A 25526-nucleotide genomic window follows, 5' to 3' on the forward strand; every position below is an offset into this window, starting at 1 on the left:
CAGTGTCTGAGGCTTTCCTCTGCTCCCCTCTAGAATCTGTCCGTCTGTCCTGAGGATGAGTCCATCATCATGTCCTCCTTCGTCAATACCATGACGTCCCTCAGCGTCAAACAAGGTATTCAACCTAACACGGCCTGCCACTCATATAACATAAATATATACAGTTTCTCATTTAGACTCATGTTGTTGATCCAACCTAAAAGAGAGTTCATTCCATCTTTTTACTGTATATGTTCCAGTTTAGAAAACCTCTACTTGTATTGGCCAATGCTTACCATAGTTGTTTTTATGTTGACCAGACCTATAACACAATTCAATTTATTCTGTTGCGGTACAGTAAATATTCCAGTTTAGAAAATGTCTAATTAATCATGCTTAGTTGTTTTTATCTATCTATATTAGCCTTAAGCACTAAAAGCCTTTGTATGTGTAGACATGTGTTGATTTGGTAATGGCTGAGTGATGGACAGATGAAAGGAGGGAGGGCAGATGGTGGGCAGAGTAGGAGCCTGAGCCGCTCTCCACCTCTCCGCCCGCTCCCCTCCTTCCTGTGTCCTCCTGTGTCATGGTGATCCCATATCTGAGTGAATTGTCTCTGTCGGTGTTACAGTGGAAGACGGGGACGTGTTTGATTTCAGGGGCATGAGGCTGGACTGGTTCAGATTGCAGGTAAGACGCCATCAGGAAAATGAGACGAGCTTTGTGGCAGTGAGGCAGACCTGGGTTCAAATAGTATTCAGAATCCTTTCACAATACTGGACTGGGTTTGACACTTTTGAGACTATTCTATTGGTTCCATTGCACCAGGCAAGCTCAATGGAACCAATATAATAGTCTGAAAAGTGTCAACCCCAGCCCATCTGGCAATCCTGGCAGGCTAGAGCAAAGGCTTAAAGTATTTGGAAGGATTTCAAATATTATTTGAACCAATGTCTGGGCTTTGAGGCCACTGCTAGGTGTGTGTGTTGTAATTAGCACTGTGTGTGTCATAATTAGCACTCTGGGCCAGTAATGAGGGGGCAGTGTTTAGCATGCTACCCTACTCCTGTCGGCCTACTCCTGTTTCCTATCTATAGGCCGCTGTGCTGTGCTGTGCTCTGCTGTGCTGTGCTGTGTCCTGTAGCCCATTGTGTGTGTTGGGGAACGCGGGGAACCTCCGGTAGATACAGTAGACCAGGTTCCCCTCCGTCTCATCAGCCATAATTAGCACTCTGGGGCAGTAATAAGGGAACAGTGTTTAGCATGCTACCCTACTCCTGTCACACTGTTGCCTATCTATAGATCAGAGAATGACCTGAGCCCCTATCCACAAAGTATCTCATAGTAGGGGTGCTGATCTAGGATCTGTTCATATGATCTTATTTATTATGATCTAAAAGGCAAAAATGATCCTATATTAGCACTCCTACTCTGAGCTGCTTTGTGAATACAGGCTCAGATCTTGTTTTCAGAGTAGGAGTGCTGATATAGTATCAGTTTTGTATTTTAGATCGTAATGAATAATAGGGTGGATCTGATCCTGGATCAGCACTCTTACTCTAATGCTTTGTGATACAGGCCCTCTGGCTGCTGCTCTACACCCTTCACAGACAGCTTCTCGTACTGTACACTAGGATAGCAAATACAGAACTGCTCAGATAACAAGAAGCAGGGCGTTTGTTTATTCACTATGCGTCTTTGCGTTCGGTGTTTGCCAGGGACAAAGCAAATTCAGGAAGTATTTAAACAGCCTGTACAAGAACAGCTGACTAATGTATGAACAGCTAGCTATATATACAGTATAGGCCTACATATTCAGGTGCTGCTGTCATCCCTAAAAGTAGTATGGTTGTATGAATGTCACTGAGTAGTCCTTATTTATCGAGGTGGAGCTCTTCATGTGAGGATCAGAACCTAAACCTGTCTGTTCCACAAGAGCACTCTTGTGCTCTCTTCTCCCAGCTCTATGTCAACCACATAACCCACACATGAATGAATTTAACAGACTAGTAATGGAGAAGATATGGCCTGAAATACTGAAAGGAGGAGGAGTACGCTCTGTCTGTCATTAGTGACAAATGTCTAACCATCATAAAGAAATATTTTTTTATTTTTTCATTCATGTGCATGATGTGCATGTTATTTGAAGTGATGAAAAATACATTTTCATGCATTTCAGAGAAAATGTATTATGGATATAGGAGGATAGATTCTGGGCCCCATTGAATTTCTTAAAAACTATTTGGAATTAATGACAATAAATATTCTTCTTTGAAGCTGTGTTTGTTTAAGAATCGTTGCTCGCCTATTAACCCATCCCTTAACACATCTATCCCTGTCTCGCTCGCTCTCTCTTGTTCTCTCAACCATGCTTGGCTCCTCAGTACTCTGCTGAGATCATCACAACCACCCCTGCTGCCAGGGACCTACATCACTCCCTGATCCGTTGGTCGACTCGTTGTTCCACCGTCGTCCGATTGGCCCAGCCCTCCTCTCAGATGGATTTTCATGTTGCGTCCCAAATGGCACCCTATTCCCTATATAGTTCAATACGTTTGACCAGGGCCCTATGGGGTAGGTCTATGGGCCCTGGTAAAAAGTAGTGCACTACATAGGGAGTAGGGTGCCATTTGGGACAGAGGCTCTGCCATGGCCGTCCCGCTCAGTTCCCTCTGAGATGTTGTCTGATCTCAGCTCAGGGCCTCGGCAAGAAATGCTACAACTTGGAAAAGTTTCTCAGTTTAGTCGGTAAATTAGGCCAGGGGAAGCAGGGGGAAAAGAGAAAAGCTTCCATGCGTGGAATGGGAACTGTTTTCCCAACACAGCTGAACAACTATTTTCTCAAGTCTCATGGTTTTTCTACTGGCTGCTCTACACCCTTCACAGACAGCCTCTCGTACTGTACACTAGGATAGCAAAAACAGAACTGCTCAGATAACAAGAAGCAGGACGTTGGTTTATTCACTATGCGTCTTTGGTTCGGCGTTTGCCAGGGACAAAGAAAATTCAGGAAGTATTTAAGCATCCTGTACAAGAACAGCTGATAAATGTATGAACAGCTATATATACAGTATAGGCCTACATATTCAGGTGCTGCTGTCATCCCTAAAAATAGCTGGTTGTAAGTAAGAATATGACAGTGAATAATCCTAATTTATCAAGATGGAGTTCTTAGCCCTGAAAGATTAATGTTTGGATCAGAACCTAAGTCTGTCTGTTCCACAAGAACACTCTTCTTCTAAAGGTACTACCGCATGTACTCTCTTCTCCTTCCATAATCCACATGCCATGTGAGCCGTTACAGCACTCTGGCAGACAGACTTTGTCATAAGCCATATCAATGTCCTTTCTGTTAAGTACTTTTCATTATTTTCAAGAAAAAATAAATCTTTCATAGTTTTACTTTGGAAACTCTTGCTGTTTGTGTGATCCATTAAGTGAACGTGTTGGATGAGAAACACAAACTGCCATTACCACAATGATGTCATGTTAGTGATATTAATCTAAACAGAGTCTTGCATCATGTCATCTAACTTCAACTAGCATACATTGGTTGAGACACAGTTGGACTGGATGGAGGGAAGAGAAGATAAACCCTAACCCTTATTTTTCTCTCTCGTCTGTCTTTCTTCATGTCTCCTTTCTCCACAGTGCTGTTTTCTGTTTCTGTTCTGATTATGGCATTGTGACCACCATGCAACAGCACTTTAAAGTTTCAAAATAGGCCTTGAATATCAATACTCTTAAGTTTGCCTCTTGCCTACTTTTTCTATTTATTGTCCTTTCTCAGACATTTGAACCACAAGTGGTTGTGTGAGTTTAGCACCTGCTAAATGTCTTTATGTGGCTGTGGTACCAGGTTGGCATCAAACGTTCTTTTAGTTGGCAGGCATTTTAGAGATGTTGAGATCCAGCGGAACATGTTCGAGTCAACACTCTCGCTGCATTTTCTCACACTTGTGTAGCTCGAAATCACTTCTTTCCAAAAAGTGTGTGTTTTTATTTGATGGATTTCACGCTTTATTTTTGGACTTGGATTCATTAAGGCCTCGTTGTGCCCTGGTAACACAGCTGTTTCACTGCCCTTGGTGTGTGTACCAAATGGCACCCTATTCCCTACATAGTGCACCATAGGGCAAAAGTAGTGCCCTATGGGATGTAGTTTTGGTCTCCAAAAAAATAACTGATGGCATCGCTGCTTCAGGGCTTCAGAACTGTGGCCGTTTTCCTTTTAACAATCTCCACGATCAAAGAAAGCAATGTCTTGAACTCTGCAGAGAGTATCTGTTTTGCATACTGTCTTGGTTTGATATCAAATGCTTTGGGAGGAAATTGTATTGTTTGGCCATTGTCAGTAGTATCAAGTTAACACAGACATCTTCCTAGAAATCTTTCCTCAGATGTTAATGACATGGTAACTCATCCAACCACACTTTTCCTTCCAGACTCCCACTGACTTCCAAATTGAAATCGGATCAGGTTTTTATTTGATTCTTAGAAAAGGGGGATTTTTGGGGAAAGAGAGAAAGGAATGCTACTAATAGGAATATGATTTGTCCAAAGACTTAAAACTACATGATACAAACAATGACTACCTCATGAAGCTGGTTGAGAGAATACCAGGAGTGTGCAAAGCTGTCATCAAGGCAAAGGGTGGCTACTTTGAAGAATCTCAAATATAAAATATATATTTTATTTGTTTAACCCTTTTTTGGTTACTACATGATTCCATATGTGTTATTTCATAGTTTTGATGTCTTCACTATTATTCTACAATGTAGAAAATAGTAAAAATAAAGAAAAACCATTCAATGAGTAGGTATGTCCAAACTTTTGACTGGTCCTGTAGATATAAAGCCGCTTCAGCTGGAAACAACATGGCATACATGAGTAAAGAATGATGAACTGTTAAGGGTTAATACGTTTTGTTTTCCCCTGGGCCGACCTTAGTGTCTCCAAAGAAAGTGTTCTCCTGGTAAGGCCTATACCAATAATGCCTTGTTTCCACCTTGGTTAGGCCTATACCAGTGTATCCAAGGCTTCTCTGGGCATCGCAGACCACCGTGAGTTGGGCAAGATGATGAATACCATTATATTCCACACCAAGATGGTGGATTCCCTGGTGGAGATGCTGGTGGAGACATCTGACCTCTCCATATTCTGGTAAATAAACGAGCCAGAACAGCTCAGAGGGTAGGAGCATATATCTATCTCATGTTTTCGTAGCTTGAGGCAGCTTGATGTACAAGTACACCCCCTGGACAAGAAGCTAGTTTTCCACAGGGCTTATTCTGGTAGGGTCTACATTTACATTTACCTCCATGTTCAGTTCAGTTACACAGACATTTAAAACATAGTAAAAACTAATAGGTCATATAGCCTCTCCATCTTCTGGTAGGGGCTCTACATTTGGGACTCCAATTCAGAAAAACATGAAGAATCATTGCTGGGTAGTTTAATTGAAGCAGTAAAATACTAAGAAAAACACATCAAATATACATACAAAAGTAAAAACTGCAACACAGGAAAATGCATAACATCAATACAAATAGATTGGATCCAGTTAAAGTTAAAGTTGTTTTCAAGGAAAACATAGTAAACAGTAATAGGCTATATAGCATCATCATCCTATAAAACCCTTTGTTATGTTATTTTTATTTGTTATGTTTGGTGGAGACAGGACAGGACGGGAGATGAGAGGGTTGGACAGATTAGGTATTATTGGACCGGAGATATATGATGAAGTTGGCAGCTCATGCTCTTTCCTCTCTCCTTTCCTTTCTTCCCTATTTACTCTCTCTCTTCTAATATCTTTCCTTTCTCTCTCTCTCCTGTTCTCTCTCTCTCTCCTTTCTCTCTCCTTTCCTCTCTCTCTCCTTTCCTCTCTCTCTCTCCTCTGATAGCTTTTACAGTCGTGCGTTTGAGAAGATGTTCCAGCAGTGTTTGGAGCTGCCCTCCCAGTCTCGGCACTCCATCTCCTTCCCTCTGCTCTGTACCCACTTCATGAGCTGCACTCATGAGCTCTGTCCTGAGGAGGTGAGTGAAGTGTCCCATTGAGATATGAAGTAACGACCGTATCACGAAACATCACAGTAAGCATCACTAAGGTCTGGCTGGTCACTCTGGGATCTAGTCATTTAGGAAACAAACTTATTTTCAACATAAATAACTAATATATTCAATTGATCAGATCGGCCTTTCAAAATACGTTTTCAAAATTCTTTCCTAGTTGAATGTCAAAAGGTACTCGAGGGTCTTTCCTACTTAAATAAAGGGTCAATTAATACATAAAATACATGTTTATTAAATGAACCCAGACATGTTTGTGTATTATACTTGCAATGTAAAGATTTAAAATGTTTTGTATGTATACTAATACGTTTGACTTGATCTCTTTCCAAGAGCTGGAATCTTAGGTTAAGCTCTTGGTGCAGTAGCAACCTATTCCATTTGGAGTTTCATCTCATGCAGTCGTTTTCTAGCTCTTATGGGGACTGGTAGTCTCAGAGAAGCAGGCCATTTCACAGGATGTCTCACACACTGAATAATGTCAGTGTTGCACCTGGGGATTGGAGGGAGGCTGCATGTGTGTAGGTCTCCATCAGCTCCGTCTCAGTTCTGCTAGGGTCCATGGTGCATCCCAAATGGAACACTGTTCCCTATACAGTGCACTACTTTTGAACACAACTTTTGACCAGACCTCTATGGGTTCTGGTCAAAAGTATTGCACTACATAGGGAATAGGGTGCCATTTGTGACATAACCTGTGTTTCCTTCCATGCTGTTAGGGCATGTGACCAGAGCAGCAGGATGGAGTCATACAGAGAATCAGGAAAGTCACAGCAAATTTTTGTGGGTTGTGGAATGTCGCAGAACGAAGCGTCCAGAGCTGTGGTCAATGTACCCAGATGTGTACCGAGAAGCAGAGGGCTGAAAAGCATGATTTATTAAATCTGTAATTGAACCATACACGGGTGCATCTGCTAGCTACTCTCAGGGGGAATGTGAAAGCCCTCAGCACACACAAGCTCCACAACGGATTTCTGTTTCCCTCTCTGTTGAAATACGCCAGGCACATATCATGAAGTGATTGTTCCTAACAAACACGTAGCCCTCTAATATCCATTTAGTTTGGTAAATAAGACATATTTTCACTCGTAATTGGTTGAAAAACGGTACTGAAATAGGCGGCACAATAAGTGGCACAATGGGCGTTCTCATGTGGCCGAGCAAAGTGGTCAAGGGAGAGCCTTTTGCTTAAGAGCTGTCTGAGTGCACTTAGAGAAATAAAAGAGATTTATTGAGACATAGAAGGCTTGGATTTCACTTATTCAAACACAAAACTCCCTCTCTCAGCATGTCTTCAAAATGTTCCTCTTCCTATGTCCATTCCACACAGCTTTGGACAGCTGCAAAAGTTATTTATGTTGGAAAAGCTCTAAATGTTTCCAAGAATATTTCCATCTTGCAAAGAAAACTTTTTACAGCAGTTTATAGTAACAGTAAAAGGCATGCATCCCAAATGGCACCATATTCCCTATATAGTGCATTACGTTTCACCAGATCCCTATGGGCCCTGGTCAAACGTAGTGCACTATATAGGGAATAGGGTGCCATTTGGAACAAACCTAAGATCACGGAACTTCAGTCAACGGTCAGTCTTAGCATCAGATAGACTTTTCTCGCAGCTTAGAGGGTGTGTGCACTGTTTGACCAGAGTTGTGTGTGGGGATTGTGTGTGACCGGTTTTAGTGTGGCAGTTTGGTCAGTGGGGAATGTTAAGGGTTGGCTACCTATGAATGACAGGTTCACTCAGACCATCTCTACCTACAAACAGCTGGTTCTAGATCTGTTTGGCAATGACATCTACTGAAGGAATTAGATCTGGGACCAGGCTAACAAACAGCCATTCACCAAACCATCCACTGCGCAACCACCAGCCAATCTCCTATATACACTACATGACCAAAAGTATGTGGACACCTGCTCGTCGAACATCTCATTCCAAAATCATGGGCATTAATATATAGTTGGTCCCACTTTTGCTGCTATAACAGCCTCCACTCTTCTTGGAACATTACTGTGGGACTTCCTTCCATTCAGCCACAAGAGCATTAGAATGTCATTGTATGCTGTAGCGTTAAGATTTCCATTCACTGGAACTAAGCGACCTAGCCCGAACCATCAAAAACAGCCCCAGACCAGTATTCCTCCTCCACCAAACGTTAAGGTTTGCACTATGCATTCAGGTAGGTAGTGTTCTCCTGGCATCCACCAAACCCAGATTTGTCCGTTGGACTGCCAGATGGTGAAGCGTGATTCCTCACTGCAGAGAACACGTTTCCACTGCTCCAGCCTTTATACCACTCCAGCCAACGCTTGGCATTGCGCATGGTGATCTTAGGCTTGTGTGTGGCTGCTTGGCCATGGAAACCCATTTCATGAAGCTCCCGACGAGCAGTTCTTGTGCTGACGTTACTTCCAGAGGCAGTTTGGAACTGTAGTGAGTGTTGACCAGGGCAGCTCTAGCAGGGCAGACATCGGACAAACTGACTTGTTGGAAAGGTGGCATCCTATGACGGTGCCACATTGAAAGTCACTGAGCTCTTCAGTAAGGCCATTATCCTGCCAATCTTTGTCTGTGGAGATTGCATGGCTGTGTGCTTGATTTTATACACATGTCAGCAACGGTTGTGGCTTAAATAGCCAAATCCACCAATTTGAAGGGGTGTCCACATACTTTTGTATATATGGTGTAGCTTTCCCCAAGATAACAACATTTTTTTCCCTTCCTACAGAGGCACCACATAGGCGACCGAAGCCTGTCCCTGTGCAACATGTTTCTGGATGAAATGGCTAAACAGGCCCGCAACCTCATCACAGACATCTGCACCGAGCAATGCACGCTCAGCGACCAGGTGAGGTTATGTTGTCATGGTGATTAATCACAGTCCATGCTAAGTAGTGATGAGTGCTTTTTGAAGTCGGTTCGATTATTTAAAAAAGAATCATGATTTTTGATTTCATTAAACATTTTTTGTAAACATTTAATGCACTACAGTATGTATTATGTGGGTTGACTGCTGTAATTACACAGAATACAACAATGAATAAAAGTCCCATGATGGTAGTGACTGCCCATTACTGCTTATCACTTATTAACCATCATTTATTCACATTACTTTACTTTAATAAAATATAAAAGTTTATGTGTATATTACATTTGTTTTATCTCATCTCTATAAAGCTGCTGCCTATGCTGTGATCAAAGTAAAATAAGGCATACTTTTATGACTGCTGAATACCAACTGTCTATCAATCACTTCTTAGATCATGTATTTTCAGGTAAAAATACCTCTCTAAATATAATGTATTTTCAGGTAAAAATACCTCTTGAAATATAATGTATTTTCAGGTAAAAATGCCTCTCGAAGTATCATGTATTTTCAGGTAAAAATACCTATCGAAGTATCATGTATTTTTAGGTCAAAATACCTCGAAGTATCATCTATTTTCAGGTCGAAATACCTCTCGAAATATCATATATTTTTAGGTCAAAATACCTCTCGAATATCATGTATTTTCAAGTAAAAATAGATCTTGACGTATCATGTAATTTCAGGTCAAAATACATCTCGAAGTATCATGTATTTTCAGGTAAAAATACCTCTCGAGGCAACTGCTCTCTATGTAGCGCATTCTTCTGGTCTCTTACGTAGCAGGTGTAAAAGAAACACAGACCGGAAAAGTAGGCGCGCAATTGATTATGTTCAAGCTAATTATCACGTTTTCTGCGCTAAATTATGTAGAACATTGGCTTGTTGGAAACTACAACTCCCTACTACATAGCACCGTTCATGTATGATCTGATTTATCTCTAGAGAAAATGCAGCGCAATGTGCACATTGAGCTCACAGGAAAAAAACGAAACTAAATGGAATTCAAATAATTTAACCAATGTTTTTCAGTTACTTGTTTTAAATACCTTTCGGTTAATCGCTCAGCACTAATGCTAAGCAACCAGGTGAGTGCATGTTGTCATGGTGATGAATTAATCAGGGGTCTGCTCTAACCACTTGTGTCATTCCTAGCCATCTAATTTATTATAATTTCTGAGGAAGGGCCGTTTCCCAAACACAGTTTAGGCCTAGTCATTTAGGCTTACAGTGAGTGCATAACTTGTTATTCGTATGTTGGAACTGAACTTATCCACTAGCCATTTAAGTTTTTCAACTGTAGGTCTTAAGTCAGATACTTTTCATAATTCTATTTCGATCATGTACAGTAAATAGAACACAATATAGCCTAAGTTGTGCACGTCCCAACTAAGTGCTTTCAAAATATAATTTGTCACTTCATTCCTTATTGGTCTGTGGGTGTTAAAGGGGTTTTCCTGTTGCTCCTGTTGCAGCTGCTGCCAAAACATTGTGCCAAAACCATCAGTCAGGCGGTGAACAAGAAGTCAAAGAAGCAGACTGGGAAGAAAGGAGAGCCTGAGAGAGAGAAGCCTGGAGTAGAGAGCATGAGGAAGAACAGGCTGCTGGTCACCAAGTAAGTAGTGTACACTCTGTAGGGTCCCTCAGTTAAGTTAGGGACTCTTTCCCAATGTGTCTTTACTCGATTCGTCCTCTCCGCTTTCTCAAAACAAATTGGAGAACGTCCACGGGGAGGGAACCTTGGATATTCTCCTCCAATTCCGAGGAATAACAGAAAGACAAATTTGGAAAGAGGCCTGAAACACAGAGACATGGCCACTTCCACCCCCACTTCTGCACTCCATGACCTCCTCTCCACTTTCAGATGTTTTCAACAGTACACTATTAATCGCTGGTTTTGCAAGTCATGGTCTACATGTGTCCAAAATGGCATCCTATTCCCTACATTGTGCACTAGTATGGGCCCTGGTCAAACTTTATTTCCCACTGTGTTTGAATAATACCATGCTAAAATATATTTCCACCACTTGCCCTCCCTGTTCTGGATATTCCACTCTAATTTGGTCCTAACTCTACTACGCTACTCCTAATTCTCGACTCTACTCAGCTTCCAGTAAGATACATAGAAACAGACCACCAGCAGGGCTAGTATAATAATATAGAATCAGGTCTGAGCCAAAAGGGATGTGTAAAAACAACAGTAGCTGTGGTGCTGGAGGAATTTAATCCATCTGCTCTGTCACAGATTTCCCCTTTAATCTGAACGAAATTAGGTTTTAATGCCTAACTGATGTGTGTGTGTGTGTGTGTGTGTGTGTGTGTGTGTGTGTGTGTGTGTGTGTGTGTGTGTGTGTGTGTGTGTGTGTGTGTGTGTGTGTGTGTGTGTGTGTGTGTGTGTGTGTGTGTGTGTGTGTGTGTGTGTGTGTGTGTGTTCTTAGCCTGGATAAGCTTCACACGGCGTTGTCCGAGCTGTGTTTCTCCATCAACTACGTACCCAACATGGTGATATGGGAACACACTTTCACTCCTAGGGAGTACCTCACCTCACACCTGGAGATACGCTTCACCAAGTGAGTACACATATGTGCTTGCAGACACACACACACATGGACATGGACACGAACACACAAACACACTCAGGGTATCCACTCTTTTATTACAATACCAGTCTTCACAGGAGGCTATGGGTGAATTCCTGCAGATAGTCTGACTGCTCTCTCTCTGTTTCCACTGTGTTGTAACGTAAGCTGGTTAGTTATGAAACCTGCTTCTCCTCCACCAAACATCAATCCATTGATTATCTCATGCAGGAAGGCTTTGAGGCTTAGTTTATTGTTATAAATCAAGGAACATTGTCATCCATTTGTACATATTACACTGAACAAAAATATAAACTCAACATGTAAATTGTTGGTCCAATGTTTCATGAGGTGAAATAAAGAATCCCAGAAATGTTCCATATGCACAAAAAGCTAATTTCTCTTACATTTTGTGCACAAATTGGTTTACATCCCTGTTAGAGAGCATTTCTCCTTTGCCAAGATAATCCATCCACCTGACAGGTGTGGCATATCATTAAGCTGATTCAACAGCATGATCATTACAAAGATAAAAGGACAATAAAAGGTCACTCTAAAATGTGCAGTTTTGTCACACAACACAATGCCACAGATGTCTGAAGGAGCGTGCAATTGGCATGCTGACTGCAGGAATGTCCACCAGAGTGGTGGCGGTGGGGTTATGGTATGGGCAGGCATAAGCTACGGACAATGAACATAATAGCATTTTATCAATTGTAATTTGAATACACAGAGATACCGTGACGAGATCCCGAGGCCCATTGTCGTGTCATTCAGCCACCATCATCTCATGTTTCAGCATGATAATGCACAGCCCCGTGTCGCAAGGATCTGTACACAATTCCAGGACGCTGAAAATGTCCCAGTTCTTCCATGGCCTGCATACTCACCAGATATGTCATCCATTGAGCATGTTTGGAATGCTCTGGATTGACATGTCTGACAGCATGTTCCAGTTCCCGCCAATATCCAGCAACTTTGCACAGCTATTGAAGATGAGTGTGACAACATTCCACTGTCCACAATCAACAGCCTGATCAACTATGCAAAGGAGATGTCGCGCTGCATGAGGCAAATGGTGGTCACACCAGATACGGACTAGTTTTCTAATCTATGCCCCTACCTTTTTTTTAAGGTATCTGTGACCAACAGAGATGCATATCTGTATTCCCAGTCATGTGAAATCCATAGATTAGGCCTAATTTATTTATTTCAATTGACTGATTTGAACTGTAACTCAGTAAAATCTTTGAAATTGCTGCAAGTTGCGTTTATATTTTTGTTCAGTATAATTACAATCCCCAGGCAGAGTTGAACAAAAAACCTCTCAGGGGTTTAGGATTTTATCTGTGTGATTTATTGGTCCAGCAGACATGTTTTTTTGGGATCAGAGTGATTTTTGACGTGCGTCCAGAATTGGGCCTGACCGGTCCAATGAAATAAACGTTGTGCTGGAGAGGAACAGGTATTTTCCTCTGTGGGAGTTAGGGTTGTGACGTATGTGCTTTGGCTGGCCCCTCTCTCTCTCTCTCTGTGTGTGTGTGTGTGTGTGTGTGTGTGTGTGTGTGTGTGTGTGTGTGTGTGTGTGTGTGTGTGTGTGTGTGTGTGTGTGTGTGTGTGTGTGTGTGTGTGTGTGTGTGTGTGTGTGTGTGTGTGTGTGTGTGTGTGTGTGTGTGTGAGAGAGAGAGAGTCGTTGGCTAACCCCTCTCCCCCGGGCCGTGAACTTCTCCCGTGCTTCCCAGATATGAGAGCCTATTACCATGCACACACAAAGGCATGCTCACACATACAAAGGCACTCACAGGGCCTATTACCATGCACATATACACACACTCTATTACCGCCACTTACGACTACGCCCTGCTCCGCTCCTTAAGGTCAGCGCAGGATAAAAGTTTTACTGCCCTTATGTTCCCAGTTCCTAGCACACTTAAGACAGACGAGAAAAATTGCTAATTACTAAATGTTCCTAATGATCGATCAGGCGCCATAGTTTTTAAACCCTGCCATGTTTGATCCGATCTGCCTGCTCCACACCTTGCAGCTGCACAACCAAGTTATCTCCGTAGAAATATGGAAAAGTTAGGGATTAGGGAAAACAATACAGCCATTGTTGAACATTGTTGAAGACTCGCCCAAACTCCCTGGAGTCCATGTAACTAACAGGCACCATTTTCTGATGTAAAAAGTACTTTATAAATACATTCGATTGACTGTTTGATCAATTGATTGATTGATCCCTATATGCCTAACCTTAACCTTTGGATCTGCCGGTCAAATATCTACTTCCAGGACAATATGAACACCCTCTCAGCCTCTGTCAGTGAATTGCAAAGAATTGGTCATCATGCTCTAGATCAGCAAACACGTTTGGTGTTTGCCAAAAGGCATGTGGGAGACTCCCCAAACATAAGGAAAACGCTATATCTGGCACAAACCCAACACCTCTCATCACCCTGAGAACACTATCCCCACAGTGAAGCATGGTGTTGGCAGCATCATGCTGTGGGGATGTTTTTCATCGGCAGGGACTGGGCGGGGCTAAATACAGGGAAATTCTTGAGGGAAACCTGTTTCAGTCTTCCAGAGACTTGAGACTGGGACAGATCCTAGTCGATCGCAAACATCTCTGTAAAAAACACAACGATAAGCGTATTGCACTGTTGGCAATAGGTGCACCTGATACAGCTGCCCTGCGCGCTGGGTAGGCAACGTGTTCCCATTTTGTACCTTGAGACATATGAAAATGGTTCAAACTGCCTTCCTGGCGGGCCTGGGGGGAGCAAATCAAGTGCACTATATGCCTACCACTGGCCAATCAGATGGCTCAGATTACCGTGTCTGCAGTAACGTTGCAGGCACAAAAGAAAGCTACAGCAAAGTTAATACAATGAGATTTCAAAACGTTTAAAACCATGACCAGAGAGAGACTGTCAACGAATACAGCAATTAGCTGCTGTTTTTATGAGTGAGTTCATGTTTAAGTTCTTAGTCAGCACTATCAACACTTTCTATTTAACTCTTTTATAAACCTATAACATAAAATGCACGTTCTCCCTACTTCCTCTCGCGCTACAACCAGCACTGCAGCTGCTATGAATGAGTAGGAAAGTGTATCTATAGGCTTGCGTTGTTATTATTATTAGCAGCTTGGGCAAATTTTTATATCAAGGAATATTTCAATTTCTCTGGTCATAGGAGTAACAACATTCATTTGTGCATGAGGCAGAAATAATGCGTTGCGACTCGAGTTTCACCATCAGCTGAAAGACGGTGTCCCTTTTTGGCCAGTGTCCCTTTTTGGTCAGTGTCCCTTTTTGGTTAGTGTCAGTGGAGGAAAGGGACAGCAGAAGGACGTTGAGAGGCGGACCCTCAGTCTGCTGCTCTCTCCCTCCGCTAAGACTGACCAGCAGATGCAGGCACCATCAGCCCAGTAAAATTTAAAAAACGAATGATTTAAATGTATGCTCACTCAGCTGTGCCTCACAAGCAATACAACAACTGATCTATTACCAGCCTACCTCAAATGTAGATTTTTTTAAATTTTTATTGTCTGAGAAGAACAACAATGCATTGGCAGAGCAATTCAAGCAAAGCCAATATGGGGTGATAAGGTTTTGGGCCTATAACCTACTGCACAAACTCATCAATCCAGTTTTTAATAGGGTAATGTTGCTGCATTGGCTTACGTTTTTAAGTCATGTAAAAATAAAAATAAATTGTAATTTTACGGTAGATCTTGGCTTGCATTTTGACTCAGAAAGTGATCTCGCCTCAAAAAACGTTGGTGACCACTGCCCTAGATTGATTGACAGATCAATCCTGTTTCGTTCCATCTCTAGGTCTATCGTGGGGATGACCATGTATAACCAGGCGACCCAGGAGATAGCCAAACCGTCTGAGCTGCTGACCAGTGTCAGGGCTTACATGACTGTGCTCCAGAGCATAGAGAACTATGTTCAGATAGATATCACCAGGGTGTTCAACAACGTGCTGCTGCAGCAGACACAACATCTGGACAGTCACGGAGAACCAACCATCACCAGCCTCTACACCAACTGGTGAGTCCTAACCCCTTAACTTCTTAACCCTAACCTCCTAACCCCTTTACCTTAACCTCCTAACCCTAACCCCAACCAACCAACCAATCACTAACCTCTTCACCAACTGGAATACATTCACAAAACAATATGAATTTCGACTTTCTGTCTGTTTGAGAATAACAGCTCTGAGCCTTGATTCAAACCAACGCAGGTAAATGTCCTGTGCACTGCGATTGAGTTTGAATGGTGACTTCTGCTTGAGCTGACATCTGCGATGAATGTGGGCTCTGTGAACATCTGAGAAATTGCCTTTTAAAAGTCTATCGCAGTGCGCAGGTTGTTCATCTGGGTTGGTCTGAATACCAGCCTTGATCATGCCTTCCATTCAATCAGATAACCACCAACATGACAAGCCATACATTCTCTCTGTACTACAGGTATCTGGAGACTTTACTGCGCCAAGTTAGCAACGGACACATAGCTTACTTCCCAGCCATGAAGGCTTTTGTCAACCTACCTACGGAGAACGAGCTCACCTTCAACGCAGAGGAATACTCTGATATCTCAGGTAAGCTTCGTCAGTTATGCTGTCCTTTTAGACACCAATAGACTCATGGTACTGAGAGTATGAGTAATGATTTACTACTTAGAATATTTAAACTGTGTTTATAGCCATAGCAGTGTTGGATGGAGCTAAGAATCACTAACAGAACTCTCCCATGATCTTATGTCGAGGGGTTGGGATAAAGCAGGAAAACACATGTATGTTGGACATTTGTGGACATTCATTGGACAATAAAGTAGCCAATAAAGTAGCCAACAATAAAGTAGACAGTAGATGACAGAACATTTCCATTACCTTGTGTTGGATGGGTTGGATTAAAGTAGACCACCACATTTCCATTGGTCATTCATGGACGTATTGGGCAATAAAGTCATCTTATTCCTATTTTCTTCTTCTCCTCTTTTCAGAGATGCGCTCCCTGTCGGAGCTGCTGGGGCCCTATGGGATGAAGTTCCTCAGTGAGAGCCTCATGTGGCACATCTCCTCCCAGGTGGCCGAGCTCAAGGTGAGGAGTCACGGGGGTCACAGAGATCAAGGGTTAATGGTAGAGGTCATCCAGGGTTAACCCAGGTCAGGCTGGGTCATGTTCATTAGGGCACCTTGTAGCAAAATATAAAAGAAATGTAGCATTTCTTATTGCACACTTCCAGAAAGTCCGTCCCCTGTTTTGGACAGGTTTGTTCCTTTTGGTGCCTAAAGAACACGGCCCTCGTTTCTCTCTTCTATAATTCTTAGTGTGCATCCGAAATGCGACCCTATCCCCTATATCAGGGGTATTCAACTCTTACCCTATGAAGTCCAGAGTCTGCTGGTTTTATGTTCTACCTGATAAGTAATTGCACCCACCTGGTGTCCCAGGTCTAAATCAGTCCCTGATTAGAGGGGTACAATGAAAAAATGCAGTGGAACTGACTTTGAGGTCCAGAGTTGAGTTTGAGAGCCCTATATATTGCCCATCTTTTGACCTGGGTCCTATGGTGGTCTCCTATGGGATCTGGTCAAAAGTAGTGCACTATGTAGGGAATAGGGTGCTATTTCAGATGAAGCTTTGGCAGTATGAGTCATTAGAGGTTAGAGGGTCTTTCCAGAAGCAGAGTTTTCCCCTGGAAACAGAACCAGAGCAGAGCAGAGGTAGTGTGGGTTACTGGTAACCTCTAACTGCTAACTGACTGACATTTGATCAGGTTCCCTACCCTCACTACATTTTTGGTAACTAATAAAGAGTGCCAGGAAATTCTGTGTGTTCAGCTAAATCTTTTTCATTAGATATCATAAGACTAAGACAAAATTAATTTAGTGTTAGTGATAAGTGTTGCGAAAGCAGCTAGCCAGACTGATAAATCGAAATTAGCACCAAAATCAGTCCTAATAGATGTACACTACCGTTCAAAAGTTTGGGGTCATTTAGAAATGTCCATGTTTTTGATCAAATTGATCAGAAATACAATGTAGACATTGTTAATGTTGTAAATGATAATTGTAGCTGGAAATTTCTGATTTTTAATGGAATATCTACATAGGAGTACAGAGGCCCATTATCAGCAACCATCACTCCTGTGTTCCAATGGCACGTTATGTTAGCTAATCCAAGTTTAGCATTTTAAAAGGCTAATTGATCATTAGAAAACCCTTTTGCAATTATGTTAGCACAGCTAAAAACTGTTGTTCTGATTTAAAGAAGCAATAAAACTGGCCTTCTTTAGACTAGTTGAATATCTGGGGCATCAGCATTTGTGGGTTCAATTACAGGCTCAAAATGTCTAGAAACAAATAACTTTCTTCTGACACTCTTCAGTCTATTCTTGTTCTGAGAAATGAAGGCTATTCCATGCGAGAAATTGCAAAGAAACTGAAGATCTCGTACAACGCTGTGTACTACTCCCTTCACAGAACAGTGCAAACTGGCTCTAACCAGAATAGAAAGAGGAGTGGGAGGCCCCGGTGCACAACTGAGCAAGAGGACAAGTACATTAGAGTGTCTAGTTTGAGAAACAGAAGCCTCACAAGTCCTCAACTGGCAGCTTCATTAAATAGTACCCGCAAAACACCAGTCTCAACGTCAACAGTGAAGAGGCGACTCCGGATGCTGGCCATCTAGACAGAGTTCCTGTCCAGTGTCTGTGTTCTTTTACCCATCTTAAACTTTTATTTTTATTGGCCAGTCTGAGATATGGCTTTTTCTTTGCAACTTTGCCTAGAAGGCCAGCATCCTGGAGTCGCCTCTTCACGGTTGACTTTGAGACTGGTGTTTTGTGGGTACTATTTAATTGAAGAAAAAAAAAATTCAAACAGTTCTTTAGATTATAATATAATTGGTATTTTACTCTAGAGCACACATTAGTGTTGGAACATAGCGCTGGCACATATTTATGATTCTCTAACATGCAAACTTTTCCCTTCGCTTCTGATAGCAATTTGTGAAAATAAAATATGTTTGTGTCTGATTCACAATCAGATGTAGGAATTAAGCATTGGTTTTATTCAGTCTCTGTACAAACCAAGCCGTGTTCATCAAATTACTTATCACAAAACACGTTATCAGCGAACACTCTCAAAGCAAACTGAACAAGTGGAAAGCATGCAACCCATTGTGAGCCGCACACATGACTGCCTGAACATTGCGCCAAGACACCATCACAAAAAAGTACAGGCTTCTAATTTTGTATGCATCCCAAATGGCACCCTATTCACTACATAGTGCACTACTTTTGATCAGAGCCCATCGTGCACTACTTTTGACCAGAGCCAAAGGTAGTGCAGTATATAGGCTCTGGCCAAAAGTAGTGCACTATATAGGGAATAGGGTGGCATTTGGGACAAACATTTGTAAGATCCCCTGCATAGTGCCCCATCTGTTGATGGTAAGGGCCTTTTCCTGTTGTGCGAAAGAAGGGTAAAGTCTTTGGATTTAGGATCCCTAGTTGAATCCCCAAATAATCGCCTCACCACTTAGGAGGCTCTCTCACTCTCTCACCACTTCTACTCCTCTCCCTCAACTCATTCTTCTTCTCCTCTCCTCAGAAACTGGTGGTGGACAACGTTGAGATTCTGACCCAGATGAGGACCAGCTTTGACAAGCCTGAACACATGGCTTCTCTGTTCAAGAAGCTCTCATGTGGGTACTCTGTATTTATATTGGCCTGGTCAGAGTTTTCCTGGGCCAGACAGACACAAGGCTCAGTGCTGCCAAGGCCAAATAAGCAACATATACATTTCTCCCATAGTACTGTTCTGTCTACATGGCTGCTGAAGGGAAAAAGTGACATAACAAACCACCTTAGTCTAATTTGCATACCTGTAAAATGACTAGAGACATGTCAGTTGTCTGTGAGACTTGCATGTTCTTTGTCTTGGTGTTATAGCAGTCGACAGTGTTCTGAAACGGATGACCATCATCGGAGTCATCCTCTCATTCCGATCCCTTGCTCAGGAGGCACTCCGAGATGTATGTCGGCCCTTTAACTTTCCACCACTTGAATGGCATCATATATTGACACAATACAGTACACAATTATTTTGATCTGTCTCAAGCTGGTTTTCTCACATTTCACCCTGTGCCAAAGTTAGTTTAATCTAATATTTCTGTCATTGTGTTGAAATAAAGCATGATCCTCTTCTTGTCACCAGGTGTTGTCCTGCCACATCCCATTCCTGGTGAGCTCAGTGGAGGACTTCAAGGATCACATTCCAAGAGAGACCGACATGAAGGTGAGAGACACAGTAGGACCTTTAAATTAAGCTTAATGTGGTCAAGGTTGTGGGTTTAGTTCTGACATGGATTACATAAGAATACTAAGTCCCACAAGGTTCACATGCACATACATTGTACTGTAAATTGCTTTGTATTTAAGCATCTGCTAAGTGGCATAGCTATATAATTATGAATATTATATATGAATGGCTATTGTGTTTGAAGCAGTCTGATTCTCTGATGTCCTTTATGTCTCTGTTGATCATCAGGTGGCCATGAACGTGTATGAGCTGTCGTCTGCAGCAGGTCTGCCCTGTGAGATAGATCCTGCCTTAGTGGTGGCCCTCTCCTCTCAGAAGTCAGGTGAGATAGGATGTACCATAGACAGCCATTTTAGAATCTTAATAGATTTTCAAGCCGATTTAAGTTACAACTGTAGTAAGGAACATTCAATGTCATCTTGGTAAGCAACTCCAGTGTATATTTGGCCTTGTGTTTTAAGTCCTGCTCATTGTCCTGCTGAAAGGTGAATTTCTCCCAGTGTCTGTTGGAAAGCAAACAGAACCAGGTTTTCCTCTAGGATTTTTACTTTGCTTAGCTGTATTATTTTTATCCTAAAAAACTCCCTAGTCCTTGCTGATGACAAGTATACCCATAACAGTCATGATTGGTTGAGATAAGGAGTGGTTGGACATCCCGAGAGATGAGTCCTGATTGGTCTGTCATGTCACAGGCTTCTGTCTACAGAATGGTAGCTTTCCTAGTTAGTATATAGATCATCTTTGCTACCGCAGATTTTTTGGAAAGATATAGCTATGGACAACTGCAAAAGTGTTGCTACAGCTCCCTAAATTTAGCTGGGTTTAAGTAGAGAGACTTACTTTCTGGAGGTCAATGCCATGCTGACTCACACGTGTTTACATGTTTGGGTGGGGTGGGGCTAAGCCTTAAGAGGGTGTGAACGGTGCTGAATAGATGTAAACAAAGAAGCGCTCTCTAGGAAGTGTGAAAATCTCATCAAAATCTTTCAAGAGCATTTTCTCATATGTCGAATAACACGATAATCAACTTGTCCCATGTTTCCTCCAACCGCACTGTATTATACCATTTTGTACTTTTATAAATGTAAAAATAACATTTGACTTAAGCCTCAATTGAGAAATCTGGACACATACACTATATATACAAAAGCATGTGGACACCCCTTCAAATGAGTGGATTTGTGAATTTCAGCCGCACCCATTGATAGAGCTGTCCCGGTCAACTGTAAGTGCTGTTATTGTGAAGTGGAAATGTCTAGGAGCAACAACGGTTCAGACGCAAAGTGGTAGGCCTCACAAGCTCAGAGAACGGGGCCGCCGAGTGCTGAAGCGCGTAGCGCGTAAAAATCATATATACTCGGTTGCAACATTCACTACCGAGTTCCAAACTGTCTCTGGAACCAACGTCAGCACAAGAACTGTCCGGAAGCTTCATGAAATGGGTTTCCATGGCCGAGCAGCCACACACAAGCCTAAGATCACCATGCGCAATGCCAATCGTCGGCTGGAGTGGTGTAAAGCTCGCCGCCACGCTTCACCATCTGGCAGTCCGACGGACATATCTGGGTTTGGCGGATGCCAGGAGAACGCTACCTGCCCTAATACATAGTGCCAACAAGTTTGGTGAAGGAGGAATAATGATCTGGGGCTGTTTTTCATGGTTCGGGCTAAGCCCCTTAGTTCCAGTGAAGGGAAATCTTAATGCTACAGCATACAATGACATTGTGGACAATTCTGTGCTTCCAACTTTGTGGCAACAGTTTTAGGAAGGCCCTTTTCTGTTTCAGCATGACAATGCCCCCGTGCACAAAGCAAGGTCCATACAGAAATGGTTTGTCGAGATCGGTGTGGAAGAACTTGACTGGCCTGCACAGAACCCTGACCTCAACCCCATCGAACACCTTTAGGATAAATTAGAACGCTGACTGAGAGCCAGACCTAATCGCCCAACATCAGTGCCCGACCTCACTAATGCTCTTGTGGCTAAATGGAAATCAGTCCCCGCAGCAATGTTCCAACATCTAGTGGAAAGCCTTCCTAGAAGAGTGGAGGCTGTTATAGCAGCAAAGGGGGGACCAACCCCATAATAATGCCCATGATTTTGGAATGAGATTTTTGACAAGCAGGTGTCCACATACTTGTGGTCATGTAGTGTATGTTAAGTTGTTTAGCTGAAATGATGACTATTACTCATATGCCTCATAGCCTGAGTTCCATGTCCACATGCTGTGTAAAGGGATGACTGATTCACTGTTGGAATCTCACAGTTTGAAAAGTAATCTGTTGATAATGTCAGAGAGCGTGAGAGTTGGACAAGCATTAGAACTGCATTCCACTCTGTAGTCATGTATCAAAATCAAAGTTTTCATAAATTAAAAATAAATATGTCCTGTCAATTTCATAATTGCAACAGATAGGCCATGCATTTGTTTAGGTAACGTTTGGACATGTTGATGCTTATACACACTGGTATTAAGTTGTCAAGTCATGTAGCCTGCAGCCATATCCACAAAGTCCAGTCCAGTCCAATTTCTGCACCCAACAATTCCCTATATAGTGCACAAATGGGCCCTGGAGTGCGTCCCAAATGGCACCCTATTACTAGAGATTCCTCTCTGGGCGCGTCCCAAATGGCACCCAACCCATATATAGGGGTTTGGTCAAAAGTATTGCACTATAGAGGGAATAGGGTTCCATTTAGGACGAAGCCAATGGCTCTCCTCAAGTTCCCAACCCCTCTCTGTTGCTCTAAGGAAAATACTAAATAACATTGCTTTAACTCAGAGCTACAAAGAGCCCTGGGGGTCTTTTGGCCAGTGAAGACATTTCTGTTATACACCGCAGCTGTTTTTATACAAACCTCTGTTTACTTTCAAAATAGTTATCAACCCTCAACCTCATCTCCTCGTATATGTCACAAATGACACCCTATTCCCTATGTAGTGCACTACTTTTGACCTGGGCCCATAGGGAATAGGGTGTCATTTGGGAGGCACACCTACCCCTTATTGGGTCCACATAGTTGAATCCCCTCCCAGTCTTGTAAATATAAATTACAGTTAATTAGGGAGCCATAATGCAGTTTGTCTTGGCTAGCGGGTCTTCATTTTTGGATAATATCCAAAATGGATCCCCCTGATGGTGTTAACGGACATTTCCTTTCTTTGGTAACAGAGAACATCAGTCCGGAGGAAGAGTACAAGATAGCGTGCCTGCTGATGGTCTTTGTGGCGGTCTCAATGCCCACCTTGGCAAGCAACGTCATGTCCCAGTATAGCCCTGCTATCCAAGGTACCTGTTCTTAGATACATGAAGTATATGTTCTATGTATATTATATGTTCTATGACATTTGTTGTTATACTTATTGATATGGTTCCTTCATAATCGTCCTTGTTAACAGTGCTGTAAGATATAGTAGATCCTTTTACCCACAGTGTTTAAAGACATAGTCGAGACACTAATATCATCTTGTCTGTCATCCTTTCACAGGTCACTGCAACAACATCCACTGTCTGGCTAAAGCTATAAACCAGATCGCTGCAGCTTTATTCACCATCCACAAGGGCAGCATCGAGGACCGCCTCAAAGAGTTCCTCGCAGTACGTTTTATAGTGATAGTCCATTTGGTTTATACCACACATTTATCTTCACCCTTTTTTATTATTTATTATAAGCAGCTCTCTTCCTTCATCTGTTTTATATTTATTCTCTATTTGGGCCTGCATCAAAAGTAGTGCACTATGTAGGGAATAGGGTTCTATTTGGGACGCATCCATGTTTTAATACACACAATGTGGGAAAAGGCAGGATCATTTTTTATTTATATTATTTTTTATTTTCATAACCAGGATTTAAAAACATTAATGTTCCATAAACCTTCTGTGATTCTAAATAATTTTTATTTTAATATCTTAAATGATTTTTTCTGCATGACTTGTGATTTTTCTGCATTGCTGAGGAGGAGGGCACAGCGACCCACTGACCTTGTTTTCCCCTCTATGTATTTCCATTGGAATTATTCCTCAATGTCCTGTTACTTTTTATTGCGCTCCAATAATGTATTACTATAACAGTGTTGAAATCTTTAATGCTGTTCTCCATCTGAAACCATGTGAGACACAAACCAAGCCAGGTCCTCTTTGAAATGCTTAAATCCAGTGTTTAAATCCATGTGTCAAAGCTGAACCCACATGGCAAGTTTAGAATGGTAAACTGGTGGTTTGGGGTTTTTCATAGTGACTGTGTTATAGACTTTAAATGTCTAGTAACATTGTAAAACTGATGGAAAGAGACACAAGTGCTTCTACACTTTCAGGGTCGGTTTCCCCAGACACAGATAAAGCTTAGTACTGGGAGAGAAAAAAAATCTGATTTCATTTGTTCTTTCTCTCCTGTGCAGCTTGCCTCCTCCAGTTTGCTGAAGATCGGCCAGGAGACTGACAAAACCACAACAAGGAACAGAGAATCTGTCTACTTGCTCCTGGACATGGTGAGTCACATACTATATGGATGTGTCCCAAATGGCACCCTATTCCATATAAAGTACACTACTGTACACTACCTGGTCAAAAAGCTCAGGTTTGCGTGCCGACAGTACTTAGAACCTCTGAACAGTGTCGGCAGACAATCTCTTTTGTGTTGACACAGCAAAGACTTTGGAAGTCATCAGCCACTCTCAGGTTGTGTTTCATGCTAAAATTAGTGCAGTATATAGGGAATAGGGTGCCATTTGGGATGCGGACTAAACTACAACACACGTCATGTTCTATTTAACCTTTATTTAAGTCCCGTTAAGGTCAGAATAACTATTTCCCAAAGGGAGACCTGGGAAAGTAATTTAGGAGAGTCATATACTATTAATTTACAATACTATATCAAACCGAATGACTAAGAATTATACAGTTATGCCTACTCTAGCTATCATCTAACATGTTGTCACATCATCTAACTATCACCTAGCTATCATAACACAGTGTCACATCTAACTATCATCTAACACGTTGTCCCATCATCTAACTATCACCTAGCTATCATAACAGTGTCACATCTAACTATCATCTAACACGTTGTCCCATCATCTAACTATCACCTAGCTATCATGTCACATCTAACTATCATCTAACACGTTGTCCCATCATCTAACTATCACCTAGCTATCATAACACAGTGTCACATCTAACTATCGTCTAACACGTTGTCCCATCATCTAACTATCACCTAGCTATCATAACAGTGTCACATCTAACTATCATCGAACACGTTGTCCCATCATCTAACTATCACCTAGCTATCATAACACAGTGTCACATCTAACTATCATCGAACACGTTGTCCCATCATCTAACTATCACCTAGCTATCATAACACAGTGTCACATCTAACTATCACCTAGCTATCATAACACAGTGTCACATCTAACTATCATCGAACACGTTGTCCCATCATCTAACTATCACCTAGCTATCATAACAGTGTCACATCTAACTATCATCTAACACGTTGTCCCATCATCTAACTATCACCTAGCTATCATAACACAGTGTCACATCTAACTATCATCTAACACGTTGTCCCATCATCTAACTATCACCTAGCTATCATAACAGTGTCACATCTAACTATCATCTAACACGTTGTCCCATCATCTAACTATCACCTAGCTATCATAACACAGTGTCACATCTAACTATC

General features: G+C 42.1%; 1 protein-coding gene across 3 annotated transcripts in view; it reads left to right on the plus strand.

Moving 5' to 3' along the window:
• Nucleotides 1-25526, plus strand: part of LOC120058366 (nck-associated protein 1-like) — a 71298-nt gene that overhangs the window by 40034 nt on the left and 5738 nt on the right. Inside the window, exons 14-30 of one of the 3 annotated variants that reach the window (XM_039006981.1) lie at nucleotides 34-115; nucleotides 611-669; nucleotides 4997-5142; nucleotides 5883-6015; nucleotides 8778-8897; nucleotides 10391-10530; nucleotides 11354-11485; nucleotides 15337-15555; nucleotides 15975-16105; nucleotides 16510-16607; nucleotides 19124-19217; nucleotides 19465-19547; nucleotides 19730-19810; nucleotides 20063-20156; nucleotides 23009-23125; nucleotides 23325-23434; nucleotides 24235-24324. In XM_039006981.1, the coding sequence (XP_038862909.1) occupies nucleotides 34-115; nucleotides 611-669; nucleotides 4997-5142; nucleotides 5883-6015; nucleotides 8778-8897; nucleotides 10391-10530; nucleotides 11354-11485; nucleotides 15337-15555; nucleotides 15975-16105; nucleotides 16510-16607; nucleotides 19124-19217; nucleotides 19465-19547; nucleotides 19730-19810; nucleotides 20063-20156; nucleotides 23009-23125; nucleotides 23325-23434; nucleotides 24235-24324 (1929 nt within the window). Of the gene's footprint in view, nucleotides 1-33; nucleotides 116-610; nucleotides 670-4996; nucleotides 5143-5882; nucleotides 6016-8777; nucleotides 8898-10390; nucleotides 10531-11353; nucleotides 11486-15336; nucleotides 15556-15974; nucleotides 16106-16509; nucleotides 16608-19123; nucleotides 19218-19464; nucleotides 19548-19729; nucleotides 19811-20062; nucleotides 20157-23008; nucleotides 23126-23324; nucleotides 23435-24234; nucleotides 24325-25526 lie in introns of those variants that run through there. The other 2 variants (XM_039006982.1, XR_005478001.1) reach the window with 2 other exon arrangements.

Source organism: Salvelinus namaycush, chromosome 13 (genome assembly GCF_016432855.1).
Source record: "Salvelinus namaycush isolate Seneca chromosome 13, SaNama_1.0, whole genome shotgun sequence".
Classification (NCBI taxonomy): Eukaryota; Metazoa; Chordata; class Actinopteri; order Salmoniformes; family Salmonidae; genus Salvelinus; species Salvelinus namaycush.